Raw genomic sequence first — 20,618 nt, 5'->3', positions numbered from 1 at the left:
ATATATGACAGGCCTAACTGGATGAGTTTGAACTTAGTAGATCTGACTCTATCGGTTTATTGAAAGGATCAGTTAATGCTTGATTTTGTTTAATCAAATTTGCATGCTTATATCTGGTAATCATCTTGTTTTTGGAATTTGTGCATTGTTTCTAACAATTTTTATTATTTTTTATTCTCTTTAAAGTAAAAAGATAAAGTGCTGGCGAGATAGCTCAGTGGACTAATCGCCTGCTTAAGCTGGCGCAGGAACTCGGGTTTGATCCCCCTCACCATGTGCCACACTGGCCCTGCCCCCAGGTGGGCTGAACCAGCCACTGAGTCTGGGCATGGTGGTGCACATCTGTAATCCCAGTGCTGGGAGGCTTGAAAACAGGAGGATCACTATGAGCTGCATAGTGAGACCTTGCACAAAATACATAAAAAAAAACTAAAATAAAAAGATTAAAAAAAAAAAGTTATGCCTGAATTTGAAAGCAAAACTTTTAAAGGTATTTTAGAATTTGGTGTCTTTCACCTGATCTCTGTGAGTCCCCCTGAGGGAATTCAGGGAACTTCTAAGTCTGATGGCAAATTTTCAATGGCTTGTTTTTCTGGAAGAAAGGCCCAAGTTTTTAACAAATCCATGACTCCTCAAAGGTAAGGCCATGGCAAATGAGCACCCTTCAGCTGTTCACATAACTCATGAGTGAATGCCTTTTGCTGAGTTAGCACAGCATTGTCAGAGGGGACAGAGAGAACTTGGGCCACCAGCGCAGGCACATTTTAGGTGGCCCAAAGCATAGTGCTGTTCTAACAGACAGCAGTTCCACTGAGAAGAAACCCCCTGAATATCAGAGCACAGGATGTGGGCTGTGACACGGGAGGGAGAAGGCAGGGTCAGCTCTCCAGCAAAAGAACCCATTAGGATTTCAGCTGAAACACCAGCAGAGCCACCAGCCACGGAAGTAGGAGAACTGGCCTCTGGCCAAAGACGTGCCTCACTAATCTCTGATGTGTTTCTGCCCTACTTGTAGGGCTGCTAAGATTTCTTTCTCTGGCAACAAATTTGGTGTAAAAGCTATGTATTTTCCTCCCTACCGGTGTCTCAAAGTAATTCTCAGTAGGAAATTAATCACTTGGGCATGTAAAGATTTATTCTGCCTGCTGGTGAGGGGATATAGTTATGCAAATAAACTGCTTAATTATATTTAATTTTATAGGTATATATACTCCTTTCATTTTCTTAATCTCATGTTACCTTTCATGATTCATCCCATTTTCACCAAGAAACTTGAGTTTCTTACTATATTAAAGAAAATTTATAAAACTTAAAAAAATGCTAAGAAGCATAGCTCCCTTGTTAAAATAATGTACATGGCTCAGACCAAATGATTCACTGCTAGAGGAACCAAATGGAAGAAAAACAGCATGTGGTTTTCTCTTTTTTCAGATGAAATATTTCAGTAGCCAAAGAATCACTGAATTTTAAAACTGGAAAAAATAACAACAAGTAACATTTGCGTATCCCTTTAGACTTTATAGACTGCATTTACATATATGTAAATCAATTTTTATTTCACTAATTGAAAAACTGAAGTGATACTATTTGTAAGTTGTCCAGGAGGCAAGGAATGGTAAGGTTTTGAACTCCGCAGGGTAGATGGCAAGCAATGAGTTAGAAAGTAGTGACACTTACCTGAGGGAAGTGTAAATAAGGATTAGCACCATTTTAAAACTCAGAATTTATAGTAGCACATTAATTTTTTTCTGGAGCCAAGTAGGCTATAAATAAACTTAAGCACAATACTTAAAAATGTAAGTGAGTGCTCAGCAGGCATGCATGGTAGTAGATGCAACAGTAAAATAATTCCATTGCAAAATGATCATCCTAAAATGCCCAGACTTTAAAAAGATTGCATGACTATCCAAATACAACTTATAACAAGAATGTGTAATATTATTATTTCTCTTATATTAAAAAATGTGTCAGCCTTTTCAGCTAGATTTTTCCAACCACCCCTGAAGCAGATGGGATCCACATATGCAGGCATTTTAAAGCTCTGCATGCAGATGGATATGTATGTAGAATTAGACTTACATTGGAAACACAGCTCAGGAATCTCGAAGTACAGTGGTAGTATTTTAGGACAGGTGCTAGCATAACAAATGGCTCTCTATGATTCCCCCAAATCTTTTGGAACAAAAGGAGCTGCCTGGGGTAGGCTTGTGAATTGGTCATGTTCAGCAGTCCCTAGCCTCTGCTCCAATTCCTTCTCCAGACAGAAGCCCAGTTTTACAAAGCACAAATCTGATCATGTCTCTCTCTGGATGGGATTCAAGCTTGCTACTTGAAACACAAACCCCTCTCGCCATGACGGACAGTCTCGGCCCTGCTCTGCAGCTCACTTTCCTTCCCCGTCCATTGTGGGAAGAGAAGTCCAGTAGAAAGAAGTCACCTGAAAACCTGCATCACTTTCCTGACTCTGGCCCTAACTCTATGTAATTTGTGCACAGTTGCCATAGTGATGGAGATTCAGTTCTGGACTGCTCCTTTCACTTAACACCAACATGCTGCTACATAGCTCCTTTGCATCACTTTAGGTAGACTTGACTCTGCCACCTCCCTTGTGTTAGCTGGTGATTGTTCCTGATTGTTCACTTTCACAAAGCACAAGGCAATGACACTTACACATGGAGCTTTACATGTGTTTTCTTGTTCTTAGACAAATCACCATGAGTGAGAATATAGACTGAATTTGGGGATGAACATTTTTATAGCTCTTAAAAATATATCCCAAATAACCCCAACAGATTATTTCCTGGAAATATTGCCAATGAAAGAAAAACTGTAATTTTGTGCATGAATAGGTTAAAATAATCTCAGAAAACAACCAGATATATGACCAGAAGTGCCTGGGGGAGTCTTTGCAGCTTAATTTTCTTTGAGAAGGAGTTGCAGTTGAGTGCCCAGCCTTGAGATTTCTGTTCACTGGTCTCACTGTAAGCATTTACCCAGCTGACTCTGCATATGACATTCAAGACTGAAGCATGAATGCCTGACTCATGAATCGAAGGGTGCAAAATTCTTGAACATATGAACATACGATACATAGTAGCAGAATAATACAAGAATTGTACATCCTCTTACATTGGACATATTCCAAATACTGTATTTATTTAGTATCCGTGTCAATAATAATAAATTATAGAAAGGCCCCTCGACTGTCTTTTAATTTTATGTAAAGGTACTTAAGATAGCTTAGCACTGTTAGCTGAGTACTTGCTTATGCACATACGCATTAATTTTATAACATGAATCTTTTGAAACTATCATTTCCAAGAAAAGCATAGCCTAAGAATTTGATCTTGGCATTTCTGTAAAAGTGGTCTTGATGTTTCTGCAAAACATTAGCTGAGCATATCAAAGTCTTCATGCTAACTTTCAGTGTACTGAATTAATAAATGCCATAGTAACTTGGAGTTAACTAGCTATATCTGAACACAAAGTTAATACAGCATTATAGACAGTCTTATCTTCTGTGAAAGATTTCCTATTTTTAAAACCCTATTCCACCTTCATATTTATTGCACATATTCTCTCTTATCCACTTGTTTAAATCCTCAGCACATAGATTTTTTAAAGCACTTAAGCCACAGTGAAGTATCAGTTGGAGATCACCCAAAGATGAAGGGTCTGGTGTAACTCTGGCATGGGACGGAAGCTCAGTGAGAGCTGGAGAGACGTGGGAATTCATTAATGCTGGGCTGAACAATTTAATGAAAATAATCCATCAGAAAGGATCACATGTAAAAGAGTGACTCAGAGACCAAACAATGGAGACAACATGAATGAAACAGTCACCACGAAGCACTGACTTTTATTTGAACTTACAAAGGATTACCTGTCTTTCTATTAAGAGGTGCTCTTTCTGGAGCTACTTTACGACTATCGGCAGCTCATCTGCTAGTGTTTTCTAATGGAAAGAGCACAAAGGTACAAGGCCTGTGTTCAAGAGGACCAGGGAAATGGGAACACCAAGGTGACATCAATTGTCAAGAAGAATACTTGTTTCCTTTTAGTTCTGGCACATATGAGGTAGGTCAGACAACAAAGGCAGCACTTCAAGCAAAAGAAAATAAGCAGAAATGAAAATTAATTAACAGAGATCAAAGGGCTTCTTACAAGTCAGTCACTAGGTGGGTAATACACTGGAGACCCAGGATTTGATGGAGGCCACTAAAGAGCCATGAGCCCTCCAGGTTCCCATTTCCCCACCTGCAAATAGTAATATACTGACACACGCCCAATAGCCTTTGGGTGTCCTGAAAATGAATAAATTGCTCATGGTATTTAAAAGCATCTGAGTATCTACTATGATAAATGTAAAGAATATACAAGGTCTTGGGGTCACCATTTTTTATTATGTAAAATTTATCATTTCGAGTGTTCTTTGTAACAATAGTAATGGTATGACAAGAAATAGCAATGGGCTGAGGTTGACTCATGCCAACTAGTCAGGCTTTGGATGCACAGACTTAAATTTAATTTTCACAACAACCCTATGTTGCTGGTATTGCCATCAGTCCCATTGTACAGAGAGGAAAACTGAGGACAAAGAAAGATTAACCAGCTCACAGTTCCATAATTCCTATGTGGAGGAGCCTGAATTTGAATGCAGGCAGGCTGGTTCTTATAAGTGAACTTTCAAAGTGATTGGCACAGCCTGCTCACGGTCAATGGGACCCACATCTGGTAGATAAAAAGTTTAAGTGTTGCCCTTGATTCTCTATGCTTACACCCATCTACCCATGATCCTTCCTCCCAACATCTGTGATGATCCCAACCATGCCCAGCTCTCTCCACCTGCCCCTAAGCCCATAGATGAGTAGTGCTGCAGGAGAATAAACAGCAATTTGATTCCTGCTGCTGTAAATAAATAACTCATCACTACTGACTTTCACCAACACACCCAAGCAACATTCATTTCTGATCTCCATTCTCCTGGCAGGGGCTGCAGTCATACCCACTGACAACCCCATCCCCTTCCTCTCTCTTGTTGTGGGACAGCCATGACCCTTCCTACCCAAACTCGATCTACCCACATGTGACAGGAGTCCATCTCCACCTCTTCAGAAAGCTGACATGGTGCACGATCACCTTTCTCCTCCGGCTTTATCCTTTCCCTTTCCACAGTCCTTTCTCTCAGCAGTGACTGTCCAATTAGCCCATTAAGGAACTCCTTCCCTCCCTCATGCTCCCTTCTGGCTTCTGCCTCTATGCCTTTCTCTGTTCCAAATCAGTGTCTCTTGCTGTCACCTGTGTTTCTATGCCCTTTGGAGTCACTCTGATTTTGGCTCTGCCTCCACCATCCACTGTCAAGTATTCACTGCACTGTCTCCATTAATACAAAAAGACACTTCCTATTCCTTGTCTTAGTTTCTCAGCAGCACACCTGATTTCTTCTTTTCTCAAATCTCAAACTTTCCTTGACTGTTGGCTATCACTTTCTCCTTTCTTTATTCCATGCAGACTCCTTCTCAGGCTCCTTTAGCAGCTCAGCTCTTTTACCTGACACGTGAATGCTGTGTCTCCTTGAAGCTGGTTCTAAAGACCTCTTGCTACTCTGATTTGCTGAAGAAGACAGTGAGTCAGTTGAACACAAAGAGGATAGTAGGTGGCACACAGTAAACACTAAGTTACCTTTAGTTGATTTACTCTCTTTGGCTTTGAAAGCTGTGTTTAGGCAGACAGCTCCTGAAGACGGTGTCATCATGCAGACCTCTCCCCTGAGCGCCAAGCTGCAGCCCACTGTCAACGCATCACCTTTACCAGATGTCTCTCAAGACCTCAAGATACATACTGCAAATGACATGTCTCCTACTCTGCCCAAACTTGGTTTGGAAGAGGTCATGGGATACTTTGTGAATCAGATAAAAGTTCTCCTCTTACAAAAATTCACAAAGTGTATTCTTTTGCATGCAACTTGACACAATTCATGGACCCCAAATTAAAGATCATTACCTTAGTGCATGTGTCACTTGGGCTTGAAGAAGGATAGAGTTTCACCTAGGGAAGAGGAAGGTGGAAAGGGCCAAGCTGGTGGAGAGGGCAGCTTGACAGAGGCAAGGCAGCAGGAAAACCTGTGGAATGTGGCCAGGTACAGAGTGACAAGAAGGATGCACACAGAAAAAGGACCAGAGAAAAAAGAGGGACTGTATAATTCCAGGGTTTATAACCATGTGAAACTCTTGCACATAGGTGGCAGAGCCGTAAAGGTTTTGAAAGGAGAGAGATGATTAGATTTATGTTTCATACTTTAAAAATAATAATTATAACAAACACTTATTGAGCGCTTTCTATGAGCTTTATACTCAGTGCCCACAGGTTGCCATTTAAAAGCTGGAGATGGGAAGGGGGTGGGGCAAGCGCAGAACAGTGAGGGAACTCTGAATAGCTTTTTGATGACTAAAGTAAAATTTAAGGACCATATGAGTGTAGGACAAATACAAGATGAATGACCGTGTATTGAAACTATTAAAGTGCATGCCATTTTACTTTTATCTCAGTGTAAGGATGCTAGTGACAGAATAAGAATTCTTTAAACAATTTGGTCCCATTACTGCCACACATTTTAGTGACAGGCAGAGAACAGAAGCTCCAGAGTCAGCGAGCTCAGCTAGCCCCTCCCAGGAGCCCTGGCAGCTGTTGTGCTGACATTTGGTTCCTGGGGGATGTCCCCTGGGTTAGGGCTTCCTTTCCTCACTCCAAGAAAAGAGTCCTTGAAAAAAATCTGTTTTAGGTGAGTTCTGCAAATTGAAAATGAATGGACTAGTGAACATCTTATTAACTCAGCTACAAAGGAGCCGGGCAATTTGGCTTGTTTCTTTTGTCCACAAAACTAACAATCTTCAAGTAAAGTTAGTAAATGCTGGGGGTGTAGCTCAGTGATAGAGCACTTGTCTAGCATGCACAAGACCTCCTCAGCACAAATAAATAAAGGTGACAAATGCCCCATGTGCAAAGTGTAGAAACAGGGAAGGAAGTTCAGTATTTGGAATCAGGTTATCCAGCCATAAGCCTAAATCCTGAAGTGGGATAGCAGGGAAATCCCATTGCAGAGTATATGTGAAGACCCAGATTTGGGCCAGGGGTGGTGGAGGAGGCTGCCAAGAAGGGAAAGGTTGGAGGCAGGAAGGGCTGTGAGTGGGTTGTTTCAGCCTCAGGGCAGAACCCGCCTCCATTCTGGGCCTGAACTCTTCCTGCCCGCACAGGTCGCAGAACCCTGAGATTAACTTGACCTTTCCTCTTCCCGGAATGAGTCTTTCTGTAGCATGGCCAGGTCCTGCCCTCTTGCAGGGTCACTCCGGATAGGAAAAGACACCCTTTCCTCCTGGGGCAGCGCCCGCATCCTGGATGTGTTGCTGACTCGGCACGGGAAAATGCTCGAGCGATAGGGCTGTGCGAAAGCGTTTACAAGAATGTTCGTCTCCAAAAAGACACAAGGTCTTTTGTTTCGACTCAGGAAAACTGTTGTTGGAGACGGCTAATTAGTCTCCAAAGATCTGAGCTACATTGTTTGAGCCCGCTGAAGCGAATAGGACATTTTAGAAACAGGCAGGGCCTGATGGCAGCGCCTCTCCATCAGTAGGACGCCCAGGCTCGAGGTCCCAGCTGGGACAGGTGCGCCGAGAAGCAGAAGTTCTGCAGGACTGGTGAAGTTAAGAAGGCGGCTCAGTGGCACAAAATAAAGCCCCACAGTGCACCATACAGTGAGCAGAGCCAGGCGCTGAGCGTTCTAAGAGACTTTGTGGTGCCCCACGTGCCACCCGACTCCAGGGCTGGCCTCCAGAGGGTCCGGAGCGCGGGGAGGAGAGTCCCCCTGAGGTGGAAGCCAGTGGGGAGCATCTCTAGTTTCTAACAGGGATGGTGAGGGGGCCTACACCGGCCTGGCGCTCACGTGATGTCTGAGGGCAAGAAGGACGAGTGGGATCACGACAACCCTCGACCTCTCTCCCAGTGTGTCCCGCCCTAAGCCGGGCGCCCCCAACCACGCGGCTGCGTGTGGCGGGCAAGCGGGCCCCATCTCTCCGCTTCGCCCAGGTCAGAGTGGAGGGCATCCCGGTGCCTGGGCTCCGCCGCAGGATGCGGAGGGTCCTCAGCAGCCCTGGAGGCGCCCCAACCCTGCCCGACCTCCGGCCCGCCCCGCCGGCCCGGCCCGCGCGGCTCACCCTCCGGTCTCGGCGCCCGAGTCCACGCAGTCCTCCTCCTCGCCGCCGCCCGCCTTCGGGTCCATGGCGCGCGTCCTGGCCGCGCTCCCTCTTGGCCGCCCAGCCCAGCCCAGCCCTGCCCTGCTGCCTCGGAACGTCTCACCACCCCGGCTCCCGCGAGCAACTCTGGCGCCGGCAACCGCCTCTCGCCGCGCCCTCTCCCGGCCGCGCCCGGCCCGCACCGGCCGCCGCGCCCGCCCTGTTCCTCGCCGCACGCCGGTGTGAGCGTGTGCGCGCGTGTGTGCACGGCTGTGCACGGCGGGGTTGCGCGCAGTGTGCACGAGGATACGTGTGTGCATGCACTGAGTGTGCGCTTGAGGATGTGTGCGTGTAAACGAGGGTGTGCGCGTGTGCATGGGCGTGTGTGAGCCTTTATACTTCACTTGCTTGTGCGGGTGAGTGAGCGAGATGTATGGATGCACATATATATCTGTCCGTGATGTGATGTGGGTGTGGTATTTACAGTAGCACTTGTCTGTGTATATGCTGAGTGCTTGGGCCAATCTGTGGTTTGTGGCCTTGTGCAGTGCGCTCGTGGACTCGCGGGCTTGCGTGTGTGTGTGTGTTTACGCGCGCGCGCACACACACGCCTGTGTTCAAGCAGGAGAGCCACCGGCAAGGCTGGGTGCCCTGGAAGGAATCTGGAGTCCCAGGGAGTGCCCCAGGGTTTTAAAGCTTTGCCTTTGCAGAAATACCACAGGGGAACAAGGGAGGGATGTTTCCTTTCTGGGATCAGCATGAATGCCTGGGTGTTTTCTGAGGGTTCCTCAGAATTGCCAGCGCTGAATCTATTATCGCATTTCTGGGTGCCAAGCTGAGTGACTTCTCAGCACCTGACTCACCAGCTTACAGTAGTGTTTGCGTTCTTTTGTTTTCTGTGCCCTTTAAAAATAAGGTGAAGAGGATTGGGTGTATGGGCCTTACTGAGGAAGATAGTGCAAAACCGTCTATTCGTGGTGGAGGGGCACTTTCTTTTAGATTGAGGTGGGCCACCTTGGTGGGATGGGGAGGTGGAGAAGGCTCTGACAACTTGGATTTCTTTCTGACCACCCATCATAACTATCCTAAGGCATTCATTTCTACTGTTTTACTTTCCAGAGCAAGGTATTTTAACCTGTCTCAGTCTGAATTTCTCCTCTGTAAGATAGGGCTATTGCTGTCTACCTGTGTTGCCACTGTGGATCGCATGACATCGCACCTGTGAAATACTTACTTACCACGGTCCTGAAACACACCAAGCACTAGTCTTGGACAACTGTCACTATATGTAGAGTGCAGAGCTGGCGTGTATTCCCTCTCTCAACCTACAAAGCAGTGGTCCCTTTGGGTGACAAGTGATATATGGTGGAGAGTTGAAAGATAGGGTTTCTTTTCTCTCCTTTTTTTCCTGTACTTCCTGCTTACTTATCTAAATATCACCTCTTTCTGATTTTTACTTCAAATAAATTACACAAAAGAGAGACTAAATCAACAAAACCAGAAAGAAAAGCACTCTTATCATTAGGAAAATATGATGGAAAATGTGATCAGAAAAAAAAAAAAAGGCAAATGTGTCAACTCCGAATCTAAGTAGGTCTTACTGCTCCTGAAACTCCTTACACCCAGAGTAGAAATGGACATGGTGTTCTCTATTGATGCTTACTAGCTGGTAGAAGGGAGCCTTTCAAGGGAGACTTTCCCACTTGCACTGATTCTTAAATGAAAATTCTCAGATGGACCAGGAACCTGTGGGTAGTACAGTGCATGGTGTCATCAGTAATCATTTTTAAGTCAATGGAGAACAACTACACAAGGGGATGGAGTGAAGTGGGTGCTGCAGGTAAAGAAACCAGCAAGCCAGGGCAGCATCAGGCACTGAGCCCGCAGATGGAATTGAAGTGAGGGAAAGCTAGGTGATTCCAGCAGCACAAGTGGCAAAGGCAAAGTGGGGCATTGGACATTTATGTGACACCTTCAAAAAGCCATCAATACATCCCTTTAGCTTACTTGGACTGTAGAAGGACAGAGGACCAATAAATCCAGCTTAAAAGAATTGGTGAAAGTACCAACTAGGTAAGCATAGTGGGTATTTTGTATCTGGTTACTTTCATAGCCATTTGCTGTGTGGGGTACATTTAGACACATGCCTCGTTTGGTCCTTTATAAAACTCTGTGAAGTAGGGTTATTTTTCAGTTTACAGTCAAGAAATCTAAACGCCATTGAGTTCAAGCACCTTGCCCAGGTCGCCTGCACCATGAGGAGAAGAGCCAGGATGTCCATACCATGTGGATGGAGACCCCACCATCCCATTCAGGCTGTACATTTAGGGAGATGGCACTAAAGAAAAAGGCCAGAGAAGAAGGGCTTTGAGAAATGAGATGATTTCAGCCTCTCTCCAAATTCAGCAAAAGGTCAGGCTGAACCAAACTTCTAGGCCACCTTTTCAAATGAAGGATTGAGGTAGATTCCCCTTATTCAGTACTGACACAGCTGTCAGAGCATGCCTGTGATATGGCCCTTTTCTGGGAAAAAAGCTTGAGTAGGGTCACCGTGTTTGGGTTATAATGGGCTCCTGCTGTAGTTTCAGGTCTCCTTAGCCTCACTTTTAACACAAGAGGTGTGGATAGCCAACTATCACAAGAGCCTCTTGGCAGTTGGCACAGGGCACTTGGCCCACAACCTTATATGGCTCCCAGACTCTATTTTCAAGTTATTGATTATCGTTCACTGTAGTGATGGGAGTGCAGTACTCTCTTCTATTGTCCCTGTAAGGTCGGGACAAGGGTGACATTCATCTGCCTAGGGTGCTCAGATCTTCCCATTTGAGCCTGAGAACAGCATCAGAAAAACACTGGGATGTGGCAGGAAGTGTGGTAGGCCAATAACCACGAACCTTGACTTCTAACCTGAAAGGTTATGTTACTGGTTACATAAATGTCAGGGATTTCTTGTACATGATCTCTTTAAGTCTTATAAAAACCTAGTGAGGATTCCATTGTCCTTCTAACAGTACTGGTACTCTGAATTTTAACAGGACACTGAAGCCCTTTAGCGGTAGTGAAGCCTATCAGTGGGAGGTGTTGCTGATTGTTTTTAATTACTTTTTCTCAGAAAGTTCTGAATACCACAGTCATGTTGCATTTTACCTTTACTGCTCATTTCTGACTATAGATCTTGCATGTGTTGGTGTCATAGGAAAAAACCCTTCTACCCATTTATTCATTGAACTCAGTGTCTCAGGTTGATGCTAGGGCTATAGTGAGGAGCATCTAGAGCTGGCTCCTGGCCTAGTGGATCTTGGGAGGTCATGACAAGATATTTCTCATGTCTCATTGCCCCGGAAACCTGCCTGGCTTTTCCACCAAGCCAAGGCTCCCTTAGATGGCACCTGGAGGCTGAAGCATGCACCTAGCTGGTATATAGTGTCCTTGGCCAGTTGGGTAAGGCTGGGATATCAAAGACCTTTGTGGGGGGAAAAAGCTCAAAATAATCTTATGGATAAGAAGGAACAAGCATTCACTTTGCTGATGAAAGATAGATTAATAATCAAGAAGTCCCAAAGTAAATGGAAAGGGGCCCAAGTTGTAAACAGCGGGGCATAACAAGCTTTAATATAAGAACTTTAAATTAAAAGCCTAAAAGTGGATCGGAATAAAAATCTCCAGACATAAGATTGGCTTGTATTTGGGTTTCAGTTTGGACGGGAGATTAGCTCATTTCCATCTCATGAAGCTGTGCTATTTGCTTTAGAAAGAGGTCAGCTGGATCTAATACAGTCCTATAACTAAAATGTGTTTTGAAGTTACCAGCAAAATAGAACAGGAAAATGTTGGTTTGGAAAGTTTTATTTGTTAATTTTAATGAATTATTGTAATTTAAAAGATTACATTCCATAGAAACAAAAATTTTAGGCTAGAGAAACATGGAAAAAAAAATCACTTTCTTCCAAGGTTCCAGAACAGTTTGTCTGAAAAATAAATATTATGATCTTGACAAGAAAAATTATAAACTATTGACAAATCTACTTAGACAAAGAAAGCCACTAGCCCTACATGCAAGCATAAGGGGACCAGATGGCAAAGGGATACATAAAATGAAAGATAAACTGTGGAGCTGGAAAATAATGCCATTAAAATATAAATGACTCTGCTTTGGTGAGGGAGAGCAGAGACAGTGGGCCTGCCTTAGAGACGTCCCAGCCTGCAGTCTACAGAGGCCCTTGGCCTGCAGCTTTTCTGGGGGTGATATCTGGGGTCTAAGCCAGACACCTGCCTACATGTCCACCATGAGCATACAACTGGTAGGCTGATCGGTGTAAAATGAGACTTCTGTGGAAATTTTAGAATGCGAATGCAGTACTCGACCCGGGGCACTGACTTCTGGGGACCTTCTGGGAATTGTGGCCAATACGTCTAGGCTTGGAAAGGACTGGCCTTGTCCTTTTCCCTGACTTGCCCTTCAGGACCCACCCAGCCTTGTATACCTCCACTGCCACCTACACTCTGCTAGGGCTGTGATAGGAAGATGCTAGAGTTTGGGTGGCTTCAACACTGGACATTTATTGGGTCCCAGTTTGGGAGGCAAGACATCCAAGATCAAGATGGTGCCTGGGCTGGTTTGTTCTGAGGCTCATCACCTCACCTTATAGATGGCCATCTTCTCCTTGTGTCCCCATGTGACCTTTCTACAGTGTGGTCTCTCTAGTGTATCTTCGTGTGTCTAGAATTCTCTTCTTCTAGACTTCTGCCAGGGTGGGCTAGGCCATTAAAATAGTCCCACTTTAAGTTAGTGACTTTTTAACTTTTTTTTTTTTTTTTTTTTCAGAACTGGGGATTGAACTCAGGCCCTTGTGCTTGCCAGGGAAGTGCTTATTCAACTGAACCATGTCCCCGGCTCGCTAGTTAGTGATTTTTTTAAAGGCCCTATCTCTAGATATAGCCACATTCATAGGTACTAGTGGTTTGGACCTAAAGAAATATGGAATTTGAATGATAAAATTCAGCCTAGCCTATTCCATCTCATGGAGGAGGCAAAAATTTACCAGGGCAGCACTGCACACTTCAACCACATTTAGACTAGCCAAGTTCAAGTTTCCTCTTTATTATTTTCTAGGTTTGTAGTCTAGAGCAAGCTCTAAGACTTAGCTCTCTTGTCTGTGGGAAACATTGGGTATTGTCATTTTGTTCTGCAGCTAGCTTCCAAATCTCAGTCTTTTTCATGCCCTCTATCAGGCTCTGTGTTGACTGCCCCAGAGCTCGTACTGTCCCTCCATAGCATGGGATGCACTCATATTTTCCCTTCAATGTATCCATATATCCATATGTTTTGCTGAATTTGATCCAAATAAGATAGAAACTAACACTGTCCTTGAGCCTGTCATTTATGAGGGATCCTGGAAAGTTAACCCCAAACCTCAATACAGGGTGATTAATATCATGACAGTTGTATGTGCAACTCAGTTTGGAAACATGCGCAAGATGCTGGGGGGGAGGTGGGGTGATATAGCCTTAACTGGACTAGGAGGGAGAGGAGAAGGAGAAGAAGAATGATGGGGAAAGGTTTCATCAAACAGATAATGGATTGCTGAGTTTTAAAGAGTGAATAGAGTTTAGCCAAAAGCTAAAGAGGTGAGACAGACACCTTTCTTCTCTGAGGTTCCCAGTCCTGCCTTCCCTGCACCCCTTTTTCCACTAATAGTGATTAATGGTATGTGGATCTTAGGAACACCCTGGTTCCTCGCTCTGGTCCAGTGAGGGTTTTGGTGTGTGGCTCAGGCTTTTCATTTCCTTTTTTGTTCTTGTCTTCATTTTCCACCTGCTCTCACTATGCAGTTTGAAACCGCAAGATGCAAATTGTGTCCACAACTTCCAGTCTTTCCTACTGTCATTTCTGTCTCTCCACTTGCTCCTTAACCTCACAAAGACCTCTGTTTGTGCTTCTCAGAGTGAACTATAGCAAAAAGTCTGTGAAGAAACTTGCTGCTTCCAGGGCTGTTGCCCCACAGCACCCCTCTAAGAACTTCCCTGGCTGCTCACTACTGACAAGATAGGGGCAGTTTCTCAACTCGGTGTTGACCTATCAGCCTTCTGTACACTTCTGTTCCCCAAGATGGATCCTGTCTCCCTGGACCATTAACTACTTACTCCATGGCAGGGCCAGGGTTAGGCCCCAGGGACTCAGATTAAAAAGGACAGCAATCTTGAAGAGTTAAAAACTAGTGTGAAGGCAACATGAAAATCTTTCATAAGTTTTAAACAAGTGGAGGGATCTTTGTTATCCTTGCAACCCCTAAGTCTTTAATTATAGCTTTTACCAGATCACCTGTTGATCTTTTGCAGCTTTCTTGGTGACTTTCTTTCTCCTTGGGAGTGGGGATTAAATCCAGATCTTTCATATGGAGCTAAATCCTCAGCCCTTTCTTTATTTTTATTTTGAGATAGTCTCACTAAGTTGCTCAGGCTGCCTTAAACTTGTGACCTTCCTGCTTCAGTTTTCCAAAGTTCTGAGACTACAGGCATGTACAGCCATGCCTGGTTCTGGATTTTTTTTTGCCACCATAGTCTAGGGGGCCAGAGCCTTTTCCTGAGTTATGGTTATACAATTAAGGGCTGGATGTAGATGGAATAGCCTCCGGCTCAGGCAATCCTTCCATCCTGCAGTGGCTGTCCTCACGGTAGCAATGAGGGCTGACAGCTTCTTTGGGGTTATCTGGTGCTGGTGAAGATAATGCTTGCTGTCATAATTGCATGGTTGTTGTTTTTAATATGATCTGAGAACTTAGCCTTGTCAACCTATACAATGACTACCTGCAAAATCAAATCTGTCTGTAAATCTCCTGTGCCCCTCAGTGTTCTCAGAAACTTTGCATTACTGCTTGCTTCTCTTCTCTGTGTATCTTCAACTTTCCATGGAGTCTCCACTCTTACAATTTAAAAACAGTCAACATTTTTATGTTGAAAAAGAAAAATAATTTTTTAGCTCCACATTTGCTTTCATCCGTTGCCACTCTGCACAGCAGTTTTTGTGAGCGTTTGCTGCGGCTGTAATCTCCAATTCCTTTCTGCTATAGGTAGGTTGCTTGTTCCATAGACACTGAGGCCCCTCACTCCTTGAAGTTCTGTTCTCCCATGACCATGCCCATGGCATGTTCCAGCTGCTTGGTTTCTGTGCCTCAGACCTGTTGCCTGCTCTCTTCTTGGGCTCTTTCCTGGCGTATTTGTCAGGCACTTTTGGCTAAAGGCAGACAAAATTGAACTCACAGTCAGTGCTCCCACTGCCCTGCGATGAACTCTTGCTTCTCCCATTGAATGTTATTACCACCTGTCCTAGTGTGGCAGCCAGAGACCTACTGGCGAGACTGCTTAGCTCTGGAATCACCTTCCTTAACCACTTACCAGCTCAGCGCTGGGTCTGGTCAATCCTCCTTGCTAGATATGCCCTGAAATTTTGTCTTTTCTTTAATTACACTGCAATCCTTTAGTCCCTTCTTCCCTCATCTCCAGGCCTGGTGACTGCATTAGTCTTGCAAATGGCTTTCTGTGTCAGTTCCTACTCCTTCTCATACTTCCAGTCACCATACCTCAGGTAGGGGGCTCCTTGTGGAAGACGAAACTGGCCATGGCACCTGCCCTGGTTGCTCTTAGAGAAGGAACCAGCATTGTGCCCAACCACCAACCATGTGTCATCACAGGCCCTCCATTCATCCCCTACTTTCTTTTTTCCAACTATCATGCTTCTCATATATCAATCTTGTCTCCTCTCCGAGCAGAGTGCTTCTGCACATGCCTGCTAACTTTCATGAAATAGTCCTCCTGGCTCATGTTCACCTGGTTTACTACTTCTTGGTCTTTAGATTGTTTTTCAATCACTAATTTCCTCCCTTACTAGAGCAAGCCTTCCTATTTTAAGTATCCAGAGCACTTCAACAAAGTCATCACTTTTATGTGTTTATGTGATTCTTTCATTTTTCCCATTTTTCATCTATAGATTGCAAGCTCCGTAAGGGCCATACTGCTTTGCTTACCACGAACACAGGCTGTCTAGCAGAGTCTTTGTCATACCATAAGGCTTACCACAGTAGGCACTCATGTGCCTAGCACTTACCACCCAGGCTAGCATGCAGTAAGTGCTCTGCAAATGTTGCTGAACGGTTGACTGAGCACATGGGCTCTGAATATGCTGCTGCCTCTTCTAGTACTTGAAGAAAACTAGAAAAATTCCCAAAGATACTTACTCTTAAATGAAAAGACAATTTTTATGAAAGAGTTCATCACAGGCAAGGCAAAATACAAAGAAGAGAAGATTCATTTCAAACCATTATTTTTTCCTACTGGGATATTAACTGGAAGAATCATGAAGAAAGGGTATACTGAGAAACAACCCTTCAAGAACTGACCCAAATGGACATTTAGTGTCCTCTGGACTCTTTCAGGCAGGAGTAATCCAATCTGGAAACATTGTGAACTGGCTGTTATCCAAAGTATTATATCTGACCCATATCAAGGTAAGTTAGGTTACTTTCTCCGGTCTATCTGAGATGTAAAATCTCCAAGTACGAGGGCTGTTGATGCTGAGTTGCTCTAGGGCACTCATAGCATAGAGGTTGCTAAGCATGTAGACTTGTCTGTTGGAAATTATAGAATCTCCCCTTCAGGAGGGGAAAGAGGTTGTCTTTTAAACATGGTGGTCCTCTATGTCTTTGAAGTTAGTTAAATGCTCTCCTACCAAAAGAGATCTGAGTGATTCAATGAGTTCCCCAGGTCTCCTGCATTATGATCCCATGGTCCTATTGATGTCTGACAGAAGGGCAAGTCTAATGATGCAAGCCTGTATGACCTCTGGGTTTTCTTCTGGGACTGAAATAGAATAGAAAATGAAATATATCATAGTGGTGGGAATCTGGCTGTGTGCTTTGGAATAGTAACTAGCTGCAGGGTTTTGTCACCTTGGAAACAGGCAAAGCCCAACATAGGGCTCTTGGAGAACTTATGCTACTGGATTTTGGAGTCAAAATTTAACTGGATTCGGCTTCATAGTGGGAGGGAATACATGTGTTACTTTGTGAGTATTGCAACCTAAATGGTGTTCTAAGCAATTTAAAAAACTAACAGTGCATGAAACAAAAGAACAAGGTGCAACCACTGGCTATAAGTTAGGAAGGCAGGAATGTGGGCCAGCAGGCTGTGGAAAGTTGAGGCTGTTTTGCACATGATGCTAAATATCAGGATGATTCATAGGAATAACGAGTGCCAAACATCTGCCCGTTTGGTTACTTGATGCCAAACATGGAGATATTTGAAAACATTCAAATGTCTGGCGTTGGAATGACACATTCCTTCAGCAACACTTATGTGCTTCTTACCCAGAATTCTCCATTTCAAGTCTACATAAGTAATTTTTGCAAAATTTTTTATTAAATGCAACTGGAATTTACAGTGCATACCCAGAGCTTTCTAAATAAACACATTCCAATTCCATCATAAGATTTTTCCCAAGAGAAAAAGGATGGAAACTTCAACTGGATTTCTTAACAGAAGCACCTAACCTGGGTCCCACCCTGCTCCCCAAAGGACTCCTTGCCCTAGTACCCGTGACATGGCTTAGCTGGGTTTCCTCCTACATGTCTGGGTACTAATTCTCAGGTTCCTTTGCTAGATCCTACAGATCCTTCTGACTTATAGTATTAAAGTCTCCCCATCCTTCTCATTTTTATTTTTTGTGATTCCCCTCTAAATTCTCATGAATGTGTGTCATTAAAATATTGATTATGTCTATATTTATATATTGAACTAATTCTTCAGCTGAGCTTTACTCCTAACTCTAACTTCCTACACAACACTGTTATCTGAACATCTCAGACATGTACCAAATGTAACATCCTCTAAAACAATAATTTTAATCTTTCTACCCAAATTTGTTGTTTATTGCCATCAGGTTTTTGAATAAATAATCTCACTACTCACTGAAAGCCAAGGAGTCATCTTTGATACTTTCATCTCTTCCTTTCATACCTAGTTATCACAGCTCATGTGTAGTTTTTGAGTTGTTCCCTTTTCTCCATTTCCAGTGTCACTGCAATGTCACCCAGTGCCCATCCAATGTCAATGATGACCTATGTGACTTAGATTAACCTTTTAACTGGCCCCTCTGCATCCATTTAACCCTTCTAACAACTTACTCTTTGTACCTGATATAGATTTTCTATGGAAATCTGAGCCAGATCTTTTTTACTGCTCAATTTACCTTTTCTGTGACCTCCCAACACTATAAGCAGTTGCAGAAAGAATGGGCTTGTAGACCAAGATAGAATTATGATGAGGAAAGGCCCTCCTCAGAATACTTGTGGTACACTCAAGTAGAGTCCATAGGACAGTTGCAGATAGTGTTTCCAGCAGATGATTGTCCTAATTTTGTCTGCTATAACAAAATTCCACAAACTGGATGGCTTATAAACAATAGGGACTTCTTTCTTGCCATTATAGAGGCTGAAAGTTTTAGATCATGATGAGAACATGATGGTTGGGTTCTGTTGAAGGCTCCCTTCTAGACTGCCAATAGTCAGCTTCTCATTGTATCGTCACATGGCAGGGAGAGGAGGGGGGGGGAGAGAGAGAATTGACTAATCTTACAATCTAATTATCACCCAGCAGCCTCACATTGAAATACCATGAAAGACTAAAAATTCAGCATGAATTTTTGGGGGTAAACAAATATTTAGTCCATAACGTAGATGCAACTACAGAAGTCCATGCAGTAATCAGAAAAATTAAGATGCTATATGAAATGTCCTATAGTCAAAGACTCAACAAGCAATTATAGTTAAGTGTGGACACAGCATAGAAGAGGTTTTCGACAAATAGGAACTGTAACTTACTTAAAGCCCCCAGAATTAATCAGTCTTTTAGAATCTAATTTTGTGTATTTCTAGCTTATAAGGGATTGATATAAGATCAACATGCCAATTCATTAATTTATAGTATGAAAGGAAACCATCAAATTCTCACCACATCCTCTGCCCAAAGACAAATTATTGTAAGAAAAATTATAATCAGAGAGATTCTTGGTAAGCATAGATTTCAATCCAAGGAAATGAGATGAATGAATTTTATTGAGTTGCTGATTTGGAATATTTATGTATATTTTAAGACTGCCTTAAAATTTAGTGCACTTAACTGTACTTAAAGTTGGGATAAAAACCATGAAGCATGATGAAGTTTCTACTGCTATATGACACCTGTTTTCTACAAATTTTCCCCTTATAAAGCCAAAACAAAACAGCAAATAAACCAGCAAGCAACAGCAACAAACCCTATAAGGCTATAGAAATGTTTAGCACTAAGACAGAAATATTCAGCCTGAATTACATCATGATTCAAAGGAAACTTTGTACTCTCAACAGGAACCAGGTGAAAGAATGTTTTAATTTATTAAATGTTTTGCCTTAGGGAAGACAGAGCAGTTTAGCACATAGTCATTTGATTCCTCTGTTCTGCAGAGGTCTTGGGAAAAAATATAACCAAAGAGAGATAAGCACCATGTTTCTGATATCGTCACCCCAGGGGAAAAGAATTAGTGAGAGTTGTGCTCTGATGAGCAGAAACTGGGAGAAATACAATGGAAGCTCCAAGCTCAGAACCGATGAGATTTGTGCTATTTCTTCTGCCTATTAGGATGATATTGAGAGTTTAACTCTGAGTCAGATACTGCTCTGCATCCTTAAGATGTACTAACTCACTGAATTCTCAGACCCTTATAAGCTAAATCTTTCATTTGTCCCCATTTTGCAGTTATGGAAATTAAGGAAGAGTGGGGCAGATAACTGATAAAGCACACTTATAGCCCCCAAGTGGCTGAGCTGGAATTTGAGCTTCCTTTTGCTCTCCTTTGAGGGGACAGTATGTTTCAACCTCGTGGTGCCTGGTCCCAGAGGAGACAATAGCAGTGTGTAATGTCTGCGGTAAGGCACAACTTCTTGTTGAGACATACTTGCACCCATAGGAGATATGACAAAGGGATAGGATTGTGGTAGTGACTTGGATTGGTGCTTTAAACTTTTTTCTATCTTACCAAAATACCCCAAATCGGATTCTTTTCTTAAGTACGCTGGCCCCTGACTGCTTACTTTAGGCAACTGTAGAGGTTATGAGTTCTTGGGGCAGTCCACATGGCCCCCTCTCTTCTGGTCTCAGAGAGACACAGTAGGAGTGACATTGGGCACATGGGTAATATTGCACGTGAGAGATTCTCTAGGCTAGCTGGTGACCACATTCTTCCACTCAAGTCTTTCTTTAGAAAGAGCAAACTCAGAATCCAGCTTTCTTAGTTCAAATCCTACTATATTGGTGCCTCTCTGGGATGAAGCTACTACCAAGCTAGCATTCCCAGGTTTG

At 43.5% G+C, this 20,618-nt stretch overlaps 1 protein-coding gene and 1 pseudogene across 2 annotated transcripts in view; one reads left to right on the top strand and one right to left on the bottom strand.

Annotated features, from left to right (window-relative positions):
• The window catches only part of Fam124a (family with sequence similarity 124 member A), a 60,205-nt gene extending 51,894 nt beyond the window's left edge, over positions 1-8,311 (bottom strand). The window contains exon 1 of the mRNA XM_004633101.2: positions 8,211-8,311. Coding sequence (XP_004633158.1) covers positions 8,211-8,275 — 65 coding nt within the window. The 5' untranslated portion in view covers positions 8,276-8,311. The remainder of the gene's footprint in view (positions 1-8,210) is intronic.
• The window catches only part of LOC101570407, an 89,617-nt pseudogene continuing 77,272 nt past the window's right edge, over positions 8,274-20,618 (top strand). Inside the window, exon 1 of the transcript XR_001117134.1 lies at positions 8,274-8,468. The product of XR_001117134.1 is annotated as an elongation factor 2-like (transcript). The remainder of the gene's footprint in view (positions 8,469-20,618) is intronic.

The sequence above is a fragment of the Octodon degus genome, unplaced genomic scaffold (genome assembly GCF_000260255.1).
Source record: "Octodon degus isolate 3935 unplaced genomic scaffold, OctDeg1.0 scaffold00051, whole genome shotgun sequence".
In the NCBI taxonomy this organism is placed as follows: Eukaryota; Metazoa; Chordata; class Mammalia; order Rodentia; family Octodontidae; genus Octodon; species Octodon degus.
The sequence above is the reverse complement of the archived record's forward strand: the minus strand, read 5'-3'. Positions and strand labels throughout refer to the sequence as shown.